This window comes from Bufo gargarizans, chromosome 11, assembly GCF_014858855.1.
Source record: "Bufo gargarizans isolate SCDJY-AF-19 chromosome 11, ASM1485885v1, whole genome shotgun sequence".
NCBI lineage: Eukaryota > Metazoa > Chordata > Amphibia > Anura > Bufonidae > Bufo > Bufo gargarizans.
Genome location: NC_058090.1, coordinates 31470199 through 31488105, shown reverse-complemented (window position 1 = coordinate 31488105; position 17907 = coordinate 31470199). Strand labels below are relative to the sequence as shown.

Sequence of the window (17907 nt, the reverse complement as noted above, 5' to 3'; positions counted from 1 at the left end):
AACGCTCATCTACACACCCCCATGAAATTAATGGGTCCGCATTCAGTGCGGGTGCAATGCATTCACGTCACTCATTGCACCCTCGGGGAAAACTCGCCTGTGTGAAAGGGGCCTATAGGACATGTTCTATTTTTTTGGGCGGAATGGACATGCTTAGATGGAATGCACACAGAGTCATTTCCGTTTTTATTTTTAAAGTCTCATTGAAGTGAATGGTTCCGCATATGGGCCTGTAAAATAACAGAACGGAAACTGAATAAAAATTAATTTGTGTTCATGAGCCTTTAAGGGGGTTGCACAGCTTAGTAAACCCATTTTCATTCGCCTTATTGGAGAATTCGGAGTTAATAATAGGGGAGTCCTCTGTTCAGGATCCTGTTCTTTAGGCCTGGGAGTGGAACGCGGTTTCAAAGAGAGTCTGTCATTCTGGAGGACGTGTCCTGTCGAGCATTATACAGACAACCCAGTGATTTAATTGTAAGCCGTGTAATGCCTTATTTCCCCTGTGGTGGCGCTGTAGGAAATTTGAACACTTATTGCCAGGTTTCCTTACAGATTACAGCTGATCGCTGGTTGCCACAGCAGGAGAACACTTTGTGATCAGTTTATTGTCAAGGTAGCCTTCCAACAAGTAGGGGTTGTGTATAGCAGAGAAGCCTTTTGAATATTAATGGCCTTTCCTTCCAAGAATTGTGTCTGCACCATATAGCAGCACAAGGAGAACCTAATGCTCAGGCAACATACAGACTGCTGGGGAAAGAAAGCAGAATCCTTAAAGGGGTATTCCAGTAGCAAGAAATTATCCCATACCCATTGGATAAGGGATCACTAACATTGCTAGTGGTGCATCCACTGGAACCTCCACTGATCACGAGATTTGGGGTATTTGTGCCCCCCTCTATGAAGGGAGCTGCAATCGAACATACGCACTGCTGCTCCATTCATCTTTTTGGGACTGCCGGAGATAGCAGTATTGTACTATCTCCGGCACGTCCATACAGTTTGAATGGATCTGCAGTGCACATGTTCGATCACTGCTCCTTTTAAAATCTGTAGTGATCAATTTCTTGAGTAGATGAGATCTGCAGGAAATCTACATCAATTCTGTACCAAAAACCACATAAAAACTGCACAGAAAAGGCACCAAAAGGTGATAAATAGTGCAGATTTATGTGCAGATTATTTCCGGATATTCTGCGCCGTGTGCATCCACCCTTAGGCTACATTCACACGTCCGTTTTTTCTTTCCTGATCTGTTCCGTTTTTTCAGGAACAGATCAGGACCAGATCTGGACCCATTCATTTTCAATGCACACAATGTGTGCTGTCCGTTTCCGTTGTTCCGTTCCGCATGTCCGTTTAAATATAAAACATGTCCTATTCTTGTCCTGAAAAATCGGATCCTGGTACAATACAAAGTCAATGGATCCGCAAAAAACGGATGACATTCGGATGTCATTCCGTATGTCATCCGTTTTTTGCGGATTCCGTTCCTGGAAACACATAACAAATTTTTTTTTTTTTCTTTTTTTTTTTTTTTTCAATTTTTTTTCAAAGAAATCCAAACAACTTTATTTGATTATTGAAATGTATACATGTTCCCGTTTTTTGCGGATCCGCAAAAAACGGATGACATACGGAAACATTTTCAGGAACAACGGATCCGCAAAAAACGGACCGTTTTTCAGGATGAAAAAAAACAGGACGTGTGAATGGACCCTTAGGCCGTCTTCAGACTTGGCAGATTTGCTTTAGATTTGCAATACGAAACAGGTGGACGCGGTTTTCAAAACCAGGCATAGAAAAATGACTAAGTACACCCTTGGACAAATCCGCAGCTTTTTGCGAGGAGCATTTTGTGTACTTTTGAGTGAATTTGCCAGGTTGTTGTCATTTGTTTTGCAGGAATTACCTGTCATTTCACAGAGTGACTCATTCTCGCTGTTCTTGCCTCCCAGAATGAAAGTACATTACGCCCTATGAGGTAAAATGGCTGGACTGTTTCCTGGAGAATAGATCTAGGCCATACATGAGAAGAGCTCGTGTTCTCTGCACGTTTTTTGCCACAGAACCGTAGGGACCCCGCAGTAAATAAATACTGTGGCATTTTCCCGGGCCCAAAGTATGCAAATTCTGTTTTGAATATGTGAATTTTAATGTGCGCCTGTGTAGTAAAAGAAGTAAAATAACAATATGCAAGAGAAGAAGACAATTGGCAGGCAGCGTGCCCGTTTCTGAATCATTATTTAGGGGAGAACACAGGATACAGAACAGCAGCTCATCACGTCTGCCGGCAAGGCCTGCAGAACAGCAGGATGGATGGCTTAACCCTTTCAGGGCGAGCCATGATTTCACCATGCCATTTTAGTACGTACAGTATTTCTAGTCTTCCTGGGTGTGCCGTTTCAGAAGATGAGGTACGTGGGAGTCCGTGCTCGGGGAGTTCATAGTGATTCATAGGCTGGGTCTAGATGTGTCGTGCGACAGCGAGTCCCAGAAGAAAAGTCGTGCAACATTTGTGCGTCTTGACTTCAACTTGCTGTCACGCAACCATTCTAAGACTATTATTTGGCTTTAAAAACACAGGCACGTTGCAGAAAATTCGCAGGAACGTCCCATATTGCACTCAACTTGCATTATGGTTTATGCTGGCAAAGTCGCATGTGACTTACGAGTCAAAATCCAATTTTCTGTAATTGTCACCATCACGTCACATTAGACGTAGTGTCTAAGGGTGCAGCCCTTGGCTTCTTTCAGACATCCGTGTCCATGATGACATTGGTGACAACAGTAGTTCATACGTGAAGGATCAGTGTTTTGTCCGTTTCCACCTAGGCTGACAATTTCCAGAGCATCTCCTACCAATGGTCTGCATGACGAACAAAAGTAGTGCATGTCTCCATGTGTTTTCACTGACCCACGGTCAGTTTTGCGGTCCACAAATTGTGGGTCCTCAAAATGCGTGCTGATTCTGTAATTTGGATTGCTGGGTACAGAGCTTCTTCTCCATGTGATGTGAATGACATTTTATAAGTAGACAGGTCAATCAATGTGTGAAATGTGGCCTCTTTGAATCGGTACCCAATGCATTGCAGTACTGCACACAGCAGCATCTACATACGTGTGCTGCCGTGTCTGGTCCATACAGCTGAACTACAGTACTTAACACAGCCACTTGGGTAATAGATCATCAATGGGGTTCATAGTGTCCGTCCCCACCAATGCCCAAAATCACAGCAAAAATAGCAAGTGTGAATAAAGCATAAGGCCTCATGCACAAGTTTTACCACTCCATGCAAGCTCTGAGCCAAAATATGACAACCATAGAAATCTGTTGGGGGTCTACAATACCGTAGCATGCCAACAACTTCATAACTCGTGATTTGTTCCATCAGATGTCATGTTATGAAGATATTCTCCCCAAAAACTTTACTTCTAGGATAATATCCAAACTAAATGATTTGCCTACAGCCTCATGGTATGGACACCTAAGGACTCCATGGCTTCGTAGGTTAAAAACCTCAATTACTGCCATAAATAGACCAAACCTGGTACCCGAAGGTGCTCACCTGGAGTTGTGTGAGACACAACAACTAGTGTGTTTTCTGTGGTCCTAGAGGGCCTATTCATAACAGATGCAGCTCCCAAGGCCCAGCCATCTGGAGATGACCTCCCAAGCTAAAGATAAATTGCCATAAAACAGAAAGGTCCAGCAGGAAGGACTTCCTAGAATTTTGTGGTACTTTGAAAGTATCTATTTATTAAACAAAGAAAAAAATACCGGGCAGTTTCCATATGTATTGTTTTGAACTGATAATGGGGTTTTAACCCCAAAACATGTTGCGATTTTTCTTGTTTATTTAATACAACACAATTCTGTGGAGTCCTTCCTGGAGGCACACAGCAGCTGGATATTTTTCTTTGATTCAGCTTTATTTTATGTTCGGGAGGACATCTTCAGATGGCTGGTCCTTGGGAGACGCATTGGTTATGAATTATGGCCTTGGAGACCCCCCCAAAAAAAAACACACACTAGGTATTGTCTAGATGATGTTAGGTTTGGGCACCTTCAGGTTCCTGTAAGATAGTTGACCTTGGCGTCCACCAGGCCAGTTCCGTATCCTACACAGTGGTACAGACCTCACTGCGTATAAAAAATTGTCAGATTTTTCATACCCATGTCTGAATCTGACTATAGGGCTGTTTCTATTTGCAACTATATCAGGGACAGATGGAAAAAGCGTTGTGAATCCGCAGTGAGCGGGAACACATGCAGATCGGATGATGTTGAGAGAAAGAGTCTCAGATTCCGACCAAAATATTTTCTCGTATTCCTTATAAAGACCATAAATCCGTCAGAGTCTGGTCTTCTGTTTATTTTTACTGTCTTTTGGGAAATTTCTACTGGAAAATAATAAAATTGTTCTAGTTTCTCCCCCCCCCTTCCCCCCTTTAGTTCAGCAGACTACAAGAACCCTTTGTGTCTACAATGTGTTTCCTTGACTTTCCTCCCAGATATGTTACTTGATCTCAGCGACCTTCTTCAGGTATGGTATAATCTTCCAGCAGTCTGCTTTGTGTTAACTAGCTTTATCGCTGCCAGCTGGGTGTTGTGGTGAATAATGCTTTTTATTGTGTGCACCCTCGGAGATATCAAGGACACCGCACCTGCAGTGTTTTGACTCCTTGTGCTTGCCTGCGCTCAGATGAACACCTTGCAGATGCCAAGGCCTGTGGCAAGAGCTCTTTGGGATGGCGGCCAGTTCAAGTTGATGATGTGAAGTGATCCAGCTGCATTGACTTGTGCTGGGAGTTTCTTGTTCTTTTTCTTTGAAGTGTTTAACTCTGATTAGACTGGTCTATAAAGAGCGTGTGCTCTTATAAGCCTCCATTATGTCTCAAAGATGTTTATATTATGGGTGGGGTGGTCAAAAAGTGAGTGCTATGCACCCTACCCACCTGAAGGGCTGAGGCAATCTGGTGGACACCATGCTCCTTCTGAAACGTACCTTTCTCCAAGGAGAGCTGCTAGCAGTGTGATTTGAAATCAGAAGGGGTCATTTATTTAGGGACTTGAGACTATTTCCATCGAAAAAATAGTTGCACGTCACGTTTTTAACCAGCCATGCGACAAAGCTTGGCCGAGTATGTGTGTATTTTTGGTGGAGAAAGAAGCCATCGTCCGTCATACACTTCTGAAGGTGGCTTATTTCCTAAGGGAATGAAGGGATTGGGCTCATCTGTTGGGGAGAATCAGGAGCTGTGCATGCACATTAGATTGTTGACCATCAATATTTTTACGTGTATGGGGCCTTTAGATCTACTGATCAGTGAGGGCTCCGCTTATCAGTATCTTCTGAGAACAAGATGCATGTGCCCTTTAAAGTTGTTTGGTCTAGATGGACAAACGTGGTGGTTCAATGACGAACACTGTTTACTTACACGCCCATGCACATCCGTATATCCGTCCCACAAAAAAATAGAATGTGTCCTATGTCTGTTTTGCGAACAAGAATAGGCATTTTGACGTTGAGGCCCGTGGAAATTATAGGAGGCACACGGCCGGTGTCCTTATTTTGTGGACCATAAAATACATAGTCGTGTGCATAAGGCCTAATTAGTGGTTTATTGCTGCAACTACTGCAAAAGTCAGCACAACATGACCAGTGTGATTTATACCCTTAGCATCTTGGATTCAAGTGTAAAATCGTCCCCCCTTGTTTGTGTGGGATATTCCCCGGCTTGCCCCCACACCCCATAAAAAAAAATTCATCGGTATGCACTCTTTTGCCATACGTTGGGTATTTGCAGCCCTGTGAAAACACTGGTTTCCCCATGACACTGATCATGCGGCGGGAAACCCTACAGCCATTCAAGTCCAGGCGATACTCTTTTATTATTGATTATTCTGTGTTCATTGTTAAAGGGGTATTCCCATCACAGACAATGGGGGCATGGCGCCAGGATATGCCCCAATTGTCTGATAGGACATTGTCTACAAGGAGAATAGAGCGGGGAGAGCTGTGGTCCACCACCAAGCGCTGCTCCCATACAAGTGAATAGAAGCGCACCACGCATGCGCGGACCCTGCTCCCATTAATTTCTATGGGGCAGACAGAAATAGCCGAACAAGCGCTCAGCTATTTTCGGCGGCCCCATTGAAATTAATAGAGGGTGGCTGCGCGAGCGCAGTGTGCCCTCTATTTATTTCCCCGCTCCGTTCTCGTTGTAGGTGCAGGTCCCAGAGGTGAAACCCGCACCTTTCAGACAATAGAGGCGTATCCATACGTTATGCCCCCATTGTATGTGATGGGAATACCCCTTTAATGGGTCCACGGTTTTGGTTTTTGCAAATTTCCGTACAGCCATTGATAATGATCACTGATTAACAGACTTGTTTCTAATGAGCTGTGCGGTTCATAGCTGCCCTGTACCCCAAAGGAGATTGGAAATGTGGGTTACATGGTGCTTTGACAATTGAAGGCACACCAGGCCTGGTTACTGACATATCTTCCCAAGAAAGATTGGTTAGTGTGTACCAAAAAATCTTTCAGAAGATGTTTTATAGAGACACATAAATGTGGAAAAGGCTCCAAAAGTGATGCTGGAGACCTGGTTGTGCACAAATCCACAGTTACATAAATTTAACCCACTCATACTGTGGTCAGTTGTGACCATGGCATTTGAATGGTGAAAATCCTGGTGCGCTGCACTCTCAAGGCTGAACAGCAAGATCAAGAGAGCAGTTCTGTTGCTATGACAACCTCAGGCCTTTGGAAGGCCCCAAGGCCACCACAGTAACTCTCCCCTAGGTTGCAATATGAGTAGCTAAATTGACCCCCCCCCTCAAAGTAAAATTAATAATTTATTTACTGCACTATATATACCCCCAAAATGGTTCCTAAAAAGCTACAACTAATCCCGCTAAATAAAAAAGTTTAGTAGAAAAAAGTTATGACTTCTGAAACACAAGGGGAAAGGGGGAAAATGCTACAGGTCCTTGAAGGGGTTATCCAATCTCTCTAATAACCCCCAGAATACCCGGGCCCCTCCTCTAGAGCATACTTACCTACTCGCCGGCACCCACGTCCCTCTGGATCCCTGAACGGCCACCGCTGCATCTCCCCGTCGCACGGATCAAAACCTCTGGTGATGGGGGAGCAGCCAATAGCAGGCCGCGATGGTGACCAGCCTCCCGCACTGCTGTGCGCCAACAAAATTTACCTCAGACACATATTACAAATCTACAATTTAAAAAAGTGACATTTTTGGGAGTTTATCCAATTTTTATTTGACTGTTAGGTTAAACAACCGTTCATTTTCTGATGACACATTCCCTTTAGGCCTCATGCACACAGTATTTTTTCACGGTCCGCAAAAACGGCGTCCGTAGGTCCGTGATCCGTGACCGTTTTTTCGTCTGTGGGTCTTCCTTGATTTTTGGAGGATCCACGGACATGAAAAAAAGTCGTTTTGGTGTCCGCCTGGCCGTGCGGAGCCAAACGGCCGTGCCGCACCTGAAGGGGTTAATTGTAGGATCACGGTCCCCTGTAAGAGATCGGGTGCTGCCAGGCAGCAGGGGGCAGTCATGTACACAGTTTGTAGTGTATTCTAACTAGAAGCGTCCCCATCACCATGGGAACGCTTCTGTGTTAGAATATACTGTCGGATCTGAGTTTTCACGAAGTGAAAACTTAGATCTGAAAAAGCTTTTATGCAGACGGATCTTTGGATCTGTCTGTATGAAAGTAACCTACGGCCACGGATCACGGACACAGATGCCAATCTTGTGTGCATCCGTGTTCTTTCACGGACCCATTGACTTGAATGGGTCCGTGAACCGTTGTCCGTCAAAAGAATAGGACAGGTCATATTTTTTTGACGGACAGGATACACGGATCACGGTCTCGGCTGCAAAACGGTGCATTTTCCGATTTTTCCACGGACCCATTGAAAGTAAATGGGTCCGCGAAAAAAAAACGGAAAACGACACAACGGCTACGGATGCACACAACGGTCGTGTGCAGGAGGCCTTAAACTGTCTTTTTAATATATAAAAATTAAAATCACTCCCCTTTCCCCATATTAAAAAATAAACAAAAGAAAAAACATAATTACAATTGCTGCTTTCCAAAACGCCAGTACTCGCCGTTTTATTTTTTTGTCGCTTCACCTCCCCAAAAAATGTAAATCAAAAGTGATTAAAAAGTCCTACACACCCCAAAGTCAATAAAAACTACAGATCGCCCTGCAAAAAATGAGCCCTCACACAGCTACGTAGACTGATATATAGAAAACATATGGGGGTCAGAATATAAATGAAAATAAAAAAATTTCCCCAAAGTTTACCGTATATATAATTTTTAGTGTCCCTTTAAGAATGGTATGGAGTCTTGCTGTGTGTATGGAGGAGGGTGAATGGAGTTGAAATGAACAGATGAGTGTCCTGATAAAGAGTCTGCCCCTCCATTATACAGAGACACTCCCGGCTGCCAGGTGTGTGGACCCGTCGGTGTGTCTCATTCTCCGCTTTACTGACACAGTCTGCACAGTCATTGTTAGCTACACAAAACCGCACAACGTTGTCATCTGATTGCTCCTCACATACAGAGACATTTCCAGTGATATCACCGGGAAACTGAAAAGAACTGTGCGATTAGTGGCTTTATTAGACAAGGTGCGGTCTATGGGTGAGTAACGCTGGTTGTCAGATCCCTGAAATAAGTCTGCAACCTCCAGCTGTTGTGAAACTGCAACTCCTGACATGTTCCATTGACTTCTGTCATAGTTCCGAGAACATCTAAGCAAGTGAGCATGCTGGGAGTTGTAGTTTCACAACAGCTGGTGTGTCCTGGCTTATGGTGACGATAAACTATGGTATAAGTGATTGGTTTTTGGTTCTGTAAGGGACCAAACCTCACGGACCCCCTCCAGTCAGCATAATGGGATGGCAGGCTGCTGAGTCTGTGTATTATTTGCTGTGACCCCTTTTTAGTATGGATCGATTTTTGACCCTTGGCACATGTCTGCTTTGCACTAATGATGGAGGTATTCACCCCTAGAAACACTGCTACAGTCTAGTACAAGGGGGCACAACCAGGCCATATCTCATCTTGTATACAGGCTAGAGGCCGTATCTCATCTTGTATCCAGGCGAGAGGCCATATCTCATCTTGTATCCAGGCTAGAGGCCGTATCTCATCTTGTATCCAGGCGAGAGGCCGTATCTCATCTTGTATCCAGGCTAGAGGCCGTATCTCATCTTGTATCCAGGCTAGAGGCCGTATCTCATCTTTTATCCAGGCTAGAACCTGTATCTCATCTTGTATCCAGGCTAGAACCTGTATCTCATCTTTTATCCAGGCTAGAACCTGTATCTCATCTTTTATCCAGGCTAGAACCTGTATCTCATCTTTTATCCAGGCTAGAACCTGTATCTCATCTTGTATCCAGGCTAGAGGCCGTCACTCATCTTGTATCCAGGCTAGAGGACGTATCACATCTTGTATCCTGGCGAGAGGTTGTATCTCATCTGGTGTCCAGGCGAGAGGCCGTGTCTCATCTTGTGTCCAGGCGAGAGGCCGTGTCTCATCTTGTGTCCAGGCGAGAGGCCGTGTCTCATCTTGTGTCCAGGCGAGAGGCCGTGTCTCATCTTGTGTCCAGGCGAGAGGCCGTGTCTCATCTTGTGTCCAGGCGAGAGGCCGTGTCTCATCTTGTGTCCAGGCGAGAGGCCGTGTCTCATCTTGTGTCCAGGCGAGAGGCCGTGTCTCATCTTGTGTCCAGGCGAGAGGCCGTGTCTCATCTTGTGTCCAGGCGAGAGGCCGTGTCTCATCTTGTGTCCAGGCGAGAGGCCGTGTCTCATCTTGTGTCCAGGCGAGAGGCCGTGTCTCATCTTGTGTCCAGGCGAGAGGCCGTGTCTCATCTTGTGTCCAGGCGAGAGGCCGTGTCTCATCTTGTGTCCAGGCGAGAGGCCGTGTCTCATCTTGTGTCCAGGCGAGAGGCCGTGTCTCATCTTGTGTCCAGGCGAGAGGCCGTGTCTCATCTTGTGTCCAGGCGAGAGGCCGTGTCTCATCTTGTGTCCAGGCGAGAGGCCGTGTCTCATCTTGTGTCCAGGCGAGAGGCCGTGTCTCATCTTGTGTCCAGGCGAGAGGCCGTGTCTCATCTTGTGTCCAGGCGAGAGGCCGTGTCTCATCTTGTGTCCAGGCGAGAGGCCGTGTCTCATCTTGTGTCCAGGCGAGAGGCCGTGTCTCATCTTGTGTCCAGGCGAGAGGCCGTGTCTCATCTTGTGTCCAGGCGAGAGGCCGTGTCTCATCTTGTGTCCAGGCGAGAGGCCGTGTCTCATCTTGTGTCCAGGCGAGAGGCCGTGTCTCATCTTGTGTCCAGGCGAGAGGCCGTGTCTCATCTTGTGTCCAGGCGAGAGGCCGTGTCTCATCTTGTGTCCAGGCGAGAGGCCGTGTCTCATCTTGTGTCCAGGCGAGAGGCCGTGTCTCATCTTGTGTCCAGGCGAGAGGCCGTGTCTCATCTTGTGTCCAGGCGAGAGGCCGTGTCTCATCTTGTGTCCAGGCGAGAGGCCGTGTCTCATCTTGTGTCCAGGCGAGAGGCCGTGTCTCATCTTGTGTCCAGGCGAGAGGCCGTGTCTCATCTTGTGTCCAGGCGAGAGGCCGTGTCTCATCTTGTGTCCAGGCGAGAGGCCGTGTCTCATCTTGTGTCCAGGCGAGAGGCCGTGTCTCATCTTGTGTCCAGGCGAGAGGCCGTGTCTCATCTTGTGTCCAGGCGAGAGGCCGTGTCTCATCTTGTGTCCAGGCGAGAGGCCGTGTCTCATCTTGTGTCCAGGCGAGAGGCCGTGTCTCATCTTGTGTCCAGGCGAGAGGCCGTGTCTCATCTTGTGTCCAGGCGAGAGGCCGTGTCTCCTCATTACAGTCACACATAGAAAGTTTCATTAAATTCCAACAAATCTTTCTTGGTGCAGAATTTTTTTTATGTCAATTTGTATATTTTCCATGGAGTGCATGTAAATATTGGTGCACTGGGTGGCTGATTTTGGGATCCCCATATTTTAGAAGAATGGGGATTGCCTGACCCCAGTGTGGTACACTAGAAAGGAGCAGATGAGGTGAACTGGTGGCCATGCATGTGCTGCCTTCATTGTTGTTTTATGGGAGTTGTAAAACACACATAGGGGGAGATATATCAAGACTGGCGGATTAACAAATCGGGCGCATTTCTGCCCTGCCGTGCGCCAGAAACTGAAGTCTGCACCAGCTACAGGCTGACGTAGACTTCAGCTACAACTTCCACCAATTATAGTAAACGCGGTGGCGATGCAAAGCCACACCCCCTTTTGCTAAGCCAAGCCCTCTTTTTCTTGGCACTTTAGAAAAGTGAAGAGAAGCTCAAAAAGTTGAAAATTATGGTGCACACATGCCGTGCGCCAAAATGTGCGACTTTTTTACACCACAAAAGGCATTGATAATTGTCCGTCATAATCTACAGTGGAAAGAGCCGCATACATGCATGGTCGCTTCCTTTCTGAAGTGCAAATGGGTGTAAAGGGAGACTCCCATTTCCCAAAAAGTGAAAGTCCTGGAAGTGGCACCCAATATATATTTTTGATATGCCAAAAAATATCCCAAATGGTAAAACCCCTCTAAGTTTGTCCTTTTGGGATTGGATCGATCTGGAAATGTGGCCCTTGGACATGAAAAGGTTGTGCATCCCTAATCCATAGTGTCCTGGGGTGGAATGTCTGGGCATGTTGGATTTTAGTACTTATAAGCCGCTGCCAGAGGTGTCTTGCAGTGGCTTATTTTCCTGTGCCTAAGGGCTCATTCACACGACCGTTGCCGTATTGCGACCTGCATTTGTGAATCCTCAATACACGGGCACCGTTCCGTGTGCATTCTGCATCACTGATGCGGACCCATTCACTTCAATGGGTCTGCAAATCCGGAGATGCGGAACGTAATTACGGAACGGAACGCTACGGAGTGCTTCCATGGGGTTCTGTTCCGTACTTCCGTTCCGCAAAAAGATAGAACTTGCTCTATCTTTTTGCGGAACGGGCAAAATGAAGACCCATTCAAGTTGAATGGGTCTGGATTCATCCCGGCGGCCATACGGAGGTTGCCCGTGCATCGGGCAGCGCAAATTGCGGTCCCCAATGCACGAAACGGCCCACCTACGGCCATGTGAATGAGCCCTAACACATGCACACTCGGCCAAGCATGCATGTGTATATAGAGGTTGATGGAATATCTGTTGGCCACCTGTATGACACAGTGATATGTGAGCCGGTTATACATAACTAGGATTAGGAGGAGGAAAGCTGTTTGACAACGTCTGTAACAGCGGCCATATTAGTTGTCACTCAGCTTTCCTGGAAATAGATCTCACTTAGAAGTGGGTAAATAAATTCCTGAAGCCCTTAGCAGATGAGGACGACGTTTATATTTCCCTATGACTACGAGCATGTCTGTAGATTGCTGAATAGTTCATGCTGCCTCCAAAAAAGGGGTGAGAGAACGGGCACCACACCATCTTGTCTCCTCCTGCCATTTTCATCTGTGAGTAAAAATAATTGCTGTCGCATGCCCGCCTGCCTGGATGGCCATTGCATGCATATTACAGAGCAGCTGGTACACTTTATTTCAGTCTCCCCAGCTGTCCTGGTAAATGGGATCCCTCCGAGTGCTATTTATTCCTGCATGGCTTTTTTCCTGACAAGTGAAAAGGAACTACAGGAATGGCAAACGCTTGATGAATTTTGACCTCGAAAAATAATTAACATTCTGTAGAACCCAACAGGGCTTTTTTTTATTTTATTTTTTTAGTACAAGGGTCTATCTGCTATTAAAACAGGTGCTGGAACATGCATTATCAGTAGGAAAAATATAGATGTCGCAGAAAGTGCCCGTGCCCAAAATTAGGGTCCTTGCCGTTCCAAAGATCCATTGGGTGGTCTACGCAAGGGGCTGCACCTTCTCCGCGGCTGCAAGTTCAGGACCAAAGCACCCTTCGTAATTGAGGTGTAGGAGAGGTTTGAATGGGACAATTATGTTGAACTTCAGGGGTCTGGAAGTAAGGGGATTGGGGATACATTCTGCAGTAAAGATGGCATCCCCCAGGTCAAGGAGCCTGTACATGAAATGACTCTCTACACAGACAGTCCACATAGAATTAAAGGGGTTGTCCACTTCTTTACTGTTGATGGCCCAGCCTCGGTATCTGATTGGCAGGGTCTCACTCCCGACATCCTTGCTTCAGAGCCAGAACTGCACACCCATTGAAGTGAATGGGAGAGGGCTGCAGTTACAAGCTCCATCCCCTGCACAATGGACAACGCTGTGTAATTTCTGAAATGCTCTGAAACGGCTGATCAGCAGGGATACGAGATGTCGGACCCCCACCAGTCAGTATTATAGTCCAGAGCTGCATTCGTAATTCTGCAGGTTTTAAAGTGACCATACACCTTCAATAGCTGTTGGCCAAACCCTCGCTTGAGTGACAGCTAATCTTCCCGACTCCCCTGTACATATACATGGTCGGTTTGGCCTAGCATGTATGTGTTTTCAATGTCAACAGAGGAGAAACCCCCTCCCAGGCACCCCCGATGGTGGCATATCTCTTGCCAAAACAAGAGGATTGGGCGTTAAAGGGGTTTTCCGGGATTTCTTAAAATGATCCCTACTCTTGTTAGTTCATCAGTGCCTGATTGTTGGGGGTCCGACAATCGGGACCCCCCTGATCAACTGAGATGGCACCGGTGCGCTGAGCTGCGCTGAGCTGCGCTTAAGCTTTGTGACCAATGAACGTAACATCGCATGTTCTAGACAAAGCTACGAGAAGGCAGCCGGCGCCTTCTCAAACAGCTGATTGACGGGGGTCCCAGGTGTCGGACCCCCCCACCGATCAGATAATGATGATCTGTTCAGAGTCTCAGACGATAGGTCATCAATTAAAAAATCTGGTAAAACCTTTAAAAATTCACCATGTTCAGTCTTTCTTTTCCCTCAGCATAATCCACATTAGATAGTCGGCTGGCAATTATCTGATGGATATCGGGCCTTTAGAGCTGAAATCTCTCCGCATTCCTTGGTAGCTCAATGTGTCCACAGTTTGATCTTGTAATTTACACTCTGGGAAGTGTTTTCTGGATATCGGGCACTGCACAGTAATCTGATGCAGTGGAAACCAGCTCTATAGGTGCTCAGCTGTTGGGAGTGTCTGTCAACATGCTTGTTGACTGTTTCTAATGACATTCAGCAGAATAGTGCATGCTGCTCTGGAGTAAAACAGTAGTAAGTCAAGATGAGGATGAAATACTTATAAAATATTTACTCAATATGAAATACCATGTAAACTAGTGCTCAAAGACTCTAACGAGGTCACATAATCGGAGATTACAAGAAGAAACAAGGCCGGTTCAGCTGTTATGTGATAGGAAGAAAAAAAATCTGCAAAACCAGTTACCGGTACTGGCACAAGTTACTGTGTAATCTGTCTCCATGAATTTCTGTAGGAAATAGGATAAAACGTAGCTTAAAGGGGTTGTCCTGGTTTTTATTTCTCTAAAATTTGCACCCCAGCCTGGAATACTTGTGCACAAATCCACGCTCGCCTGCTCTCTGCCCCGTCTCCCTTCACTGGTCTTCCAGTTCTCGACTCTCAACTTCCACACGGACGAGGTCATGTGCACTGCTGCAACCAGTGACTGGCCTGCGGCAGTGACTTGTCCCTATGGCTACTGTCACCCTAGCGGTAGCACTAGACTGGGTATCCAGCCTGTTTTTTGCATTAGTGCCCAGATTCGGCCACACAAAAACTGCTGCTCGCATGGCTATTTGTCCAGCTGAATCCCTGCATTAATGCCGGACACAGGCTGGATCCTCGCTGAGTCCCATTAGAGTCAGTAGGGCGTGGCGATGCCAAATACAATGGGCCAGATTTATCATTACTCTGACAGCTCACTCCACTTTCACATATGGCTAAAGTCAGTTTTAGCCAAGTCAGATTTATGATCGGCCCTTTAAGACTGTAATAAATGTGGTTTGACGGTAGCAGTTTATCAGTCAGTAAGCAGCTTTACAAAAGTCGCACATCTTTACGAAAAAGTCGCACGTCTTTATGAAAAAGTCGCATGTTCTATTAAAAAGTCTCATAAGATAAGCATGGTCCTCACTGGAGTGAAATTGCGCAATTTTTTGCGACTTTTTTGCGACTTTTTAAATAGTCTCAATAGTAAATCTGTCTAGAGATTAATTTACATAAGAAAACACGCCCACTTTCAGAAAACTGGCGAGCATAGTGCAGAGCAGGAAAAAGTCGCAAATTTTTGCGCAGTTTTAGTGATTGCGCAAAAATTTGCGACTTTTTCACTCCATTATTCTGACTTGAGCTAATGATAAATCTGGCCCAATGTCTTCCAACAGGCTTTTCTGCTGGAACAACCTGTTGGAATAATTTGCTGCTAGTGTGAAACTGGTCTAAGCCCCACGGGACTCGGAAGTGATGTGCCGCTTGGGGACACGTCATTGGCTGCATCAGTGCACATGAACCTGTCCATGTGAAAGTTGACCTAGAAAACTGATGACCATCGCTCATCACAGTTAATATTTTCCGGTATGAGATCTGTCATAGGGTCTTAACCACTTCAGCCCCGCTAGGTGAAACCCCCTTCATGACCAGAGCACTTTTTACACTTCGGCACTACACTACTTTCACCGTTTATCGCTCGGTCATGCAACTTACCATACAAATGAATTTTACCTCCTTTTCTTCTCACTGATAGAGCTTTCATTTGGTGGTATTTCATTGCTGCTGGCATTTTTACTTTTTTTGTTATTAATCAAAATGTAACGATTTTTTTGCAAAAAAATGACATTTTTCACTTTCAGCTGTAAAATTTTGCAAAAAAAACGACATCCATATATAAATTTTTCGCCAAATTTATTGTTCTACATGTCTTTGATAAAAAAAAAAATGTTTGGGCAAAAAAAAAAATGGTTTGGGTAAAAGTTATAGCATTTACAAACTATGGTACAAAAATGTGAATTTCCGCTTTTTGAAACAGCTCTGACTTTCTGAGCACCTATCATGATTCCTGAGGTTCTACAATGCCCAAACAGTAGAAAAACCCCACAAATGACCCCATTTCGGAAAGTAGACACCCTAAGGTATTCGCTGATGGGCATAGTGAGTTCATAGAACTTTTTATTTTTTGTCACAAGTTAGCGGAAAATGATGATGATTTATTTATTTTTTTTTTTTCTTACAAAGTCTCATATTCCACTAACTTGCGACAAAAAATAAAAAATTCTAGGAACTCGCCATGCCCCTCACGGAATACCTTGGGGTGTCTTCTTTCCAAAATGGGGTCACTTGTGGGGTAGTTATACTGCCCTGGCAATTTAGGGGCCCAAATGTGTGAGAAGAACTTTGCAATCAAAATGTGTAAAAAATGACCGGTGAAATCCAAAAGGTGCACTTTGGAATATGTGCCCCTTTGCCCACCTTGGCAGCAAAAAAGTGTGACACATCTGGTATTGCCGTACTCAGGAGAAGTTGGGGAATGTGTTTTGGGGTGTCATTTTACATATACCCATGCTGGGTGAGAAAAATATCTTGGTCAAATGCCAACTTTGTATAAAAAAATGGGAAAAGTTGTCTTTTGCCAAGATATTTCTCTCACCCAGCATGGTTATATGTAAAATGGCACCCCAAAACACATTCCCCAACTTCTCCTGAGTACGGCGATACCAGATGTGTCACACTTTTTTGCTGCCAAGGTGGGCAAAGGGGCCCATATTCCAAAGTGCACCTTTCAGATTTTGCAGGCCATTTTTTACACATTTTGATTGCAAGGTACTTCTCACACATTTGGGCCCCTAAATTGCCAGGGCAGTATAACTACGCCACAAGTGACCCCATTTTGGAAAGAAGACACCCCAAGGTATTCCGTGAGGGGCATGGCGAGTTCCTAGAATTTTTTATTTTTTGTCACAAGTTAGCGGAAAATGATGATTTTTATTTTTTTCTCTTTTTTCCTTACAAAGTCTCATATTTCACTAACTTGCGACAAAAAATAAAAAATTCTAGGAACTCGCCATGCCCCTCACGGAATACCTTGGGGTGTCTTCTTTCCAAAATGGGGTCACTTGTGGCGTAGTTATACTGCCCTGGCAATTTAGGGGCCCAAATGTGTGAGAAGAACTTTGCAATCAAAATCTGTAAAAAATGCCCTGCAAAATCTGAAAGGTGCACTTTGGAATATGTGCCCCTTTGCCCACCTTGGCAGCAAAAAAGTGTCACACATCTGGTATCGCCGTACTCAGGAGAAGTTGGGGAATGTGTTTTGGGGTGTTATTTTACATATACCCATGCTGGATGAGAGAAATATCTTGGCAAAAGACAACTTTTCCCATTTTTTTATACAAAGTTGGCATTTGACCAAGATATTTTTCTCACCCAGCATGGGTATATGTAAAATGACACCCCAAAACACATTCCCCAACTTCTCCTGAGTACGGCGATACCAGATGTGTCACACTTTTTTGCTGCCAAGGTGGGCAAAGGGGTACATATTCCAAAGTGCACCTTTCAGATTTCACTGGTCATTTTTTACACATTTTGATTGCAAAGTTCTTCTCACACATTTGGGCCCCTAAATTGCCAGGGCAGTATAACTACGCCACAAGTGACCCCATTTTGGAAAGAAGACACCCCAAGGTATTCCGTGAGGGGCATGGCGAGTTCCTAGAATTTTTTATTTTTTGTCGCAAGTTAGTGGAATATGAGACTTTGTAAGGAAAAAAGAAAAAAAAAGAAAAATCATCATTTTCCGCTAACTTGTGACAAAAAATAAAAAATTCTAGGAACTCGCCATGCCCCTCACGGAATACCTTGGGGTGT

At 45.3% G+C, this 17907-nt stretch overlaps 1 protein-coding gene across 1 annotated transcript in view; it reads left to right on the top strand.

Annotated features, from left to right (window-relative positions):
- Positions 1 to 17907, top strand: part of BRF1 (BRF1 RNA polymerase III transcription initiation factor subunit) — a 266657-nt gene that overhangs the window by 73257 nt on the left and 175493 nt on the right. Inside the window, exon 4 of the mRNA XM_044271525.1 lies at positions 4516 to 4547. Coding sequence (XP_044127460.1) covers positions 4516 to 4547 — 32 coding nt within the window. The remainder of the gene's footprint in view (positions 1 to 4515; positions 4548 to 17907) is intronic.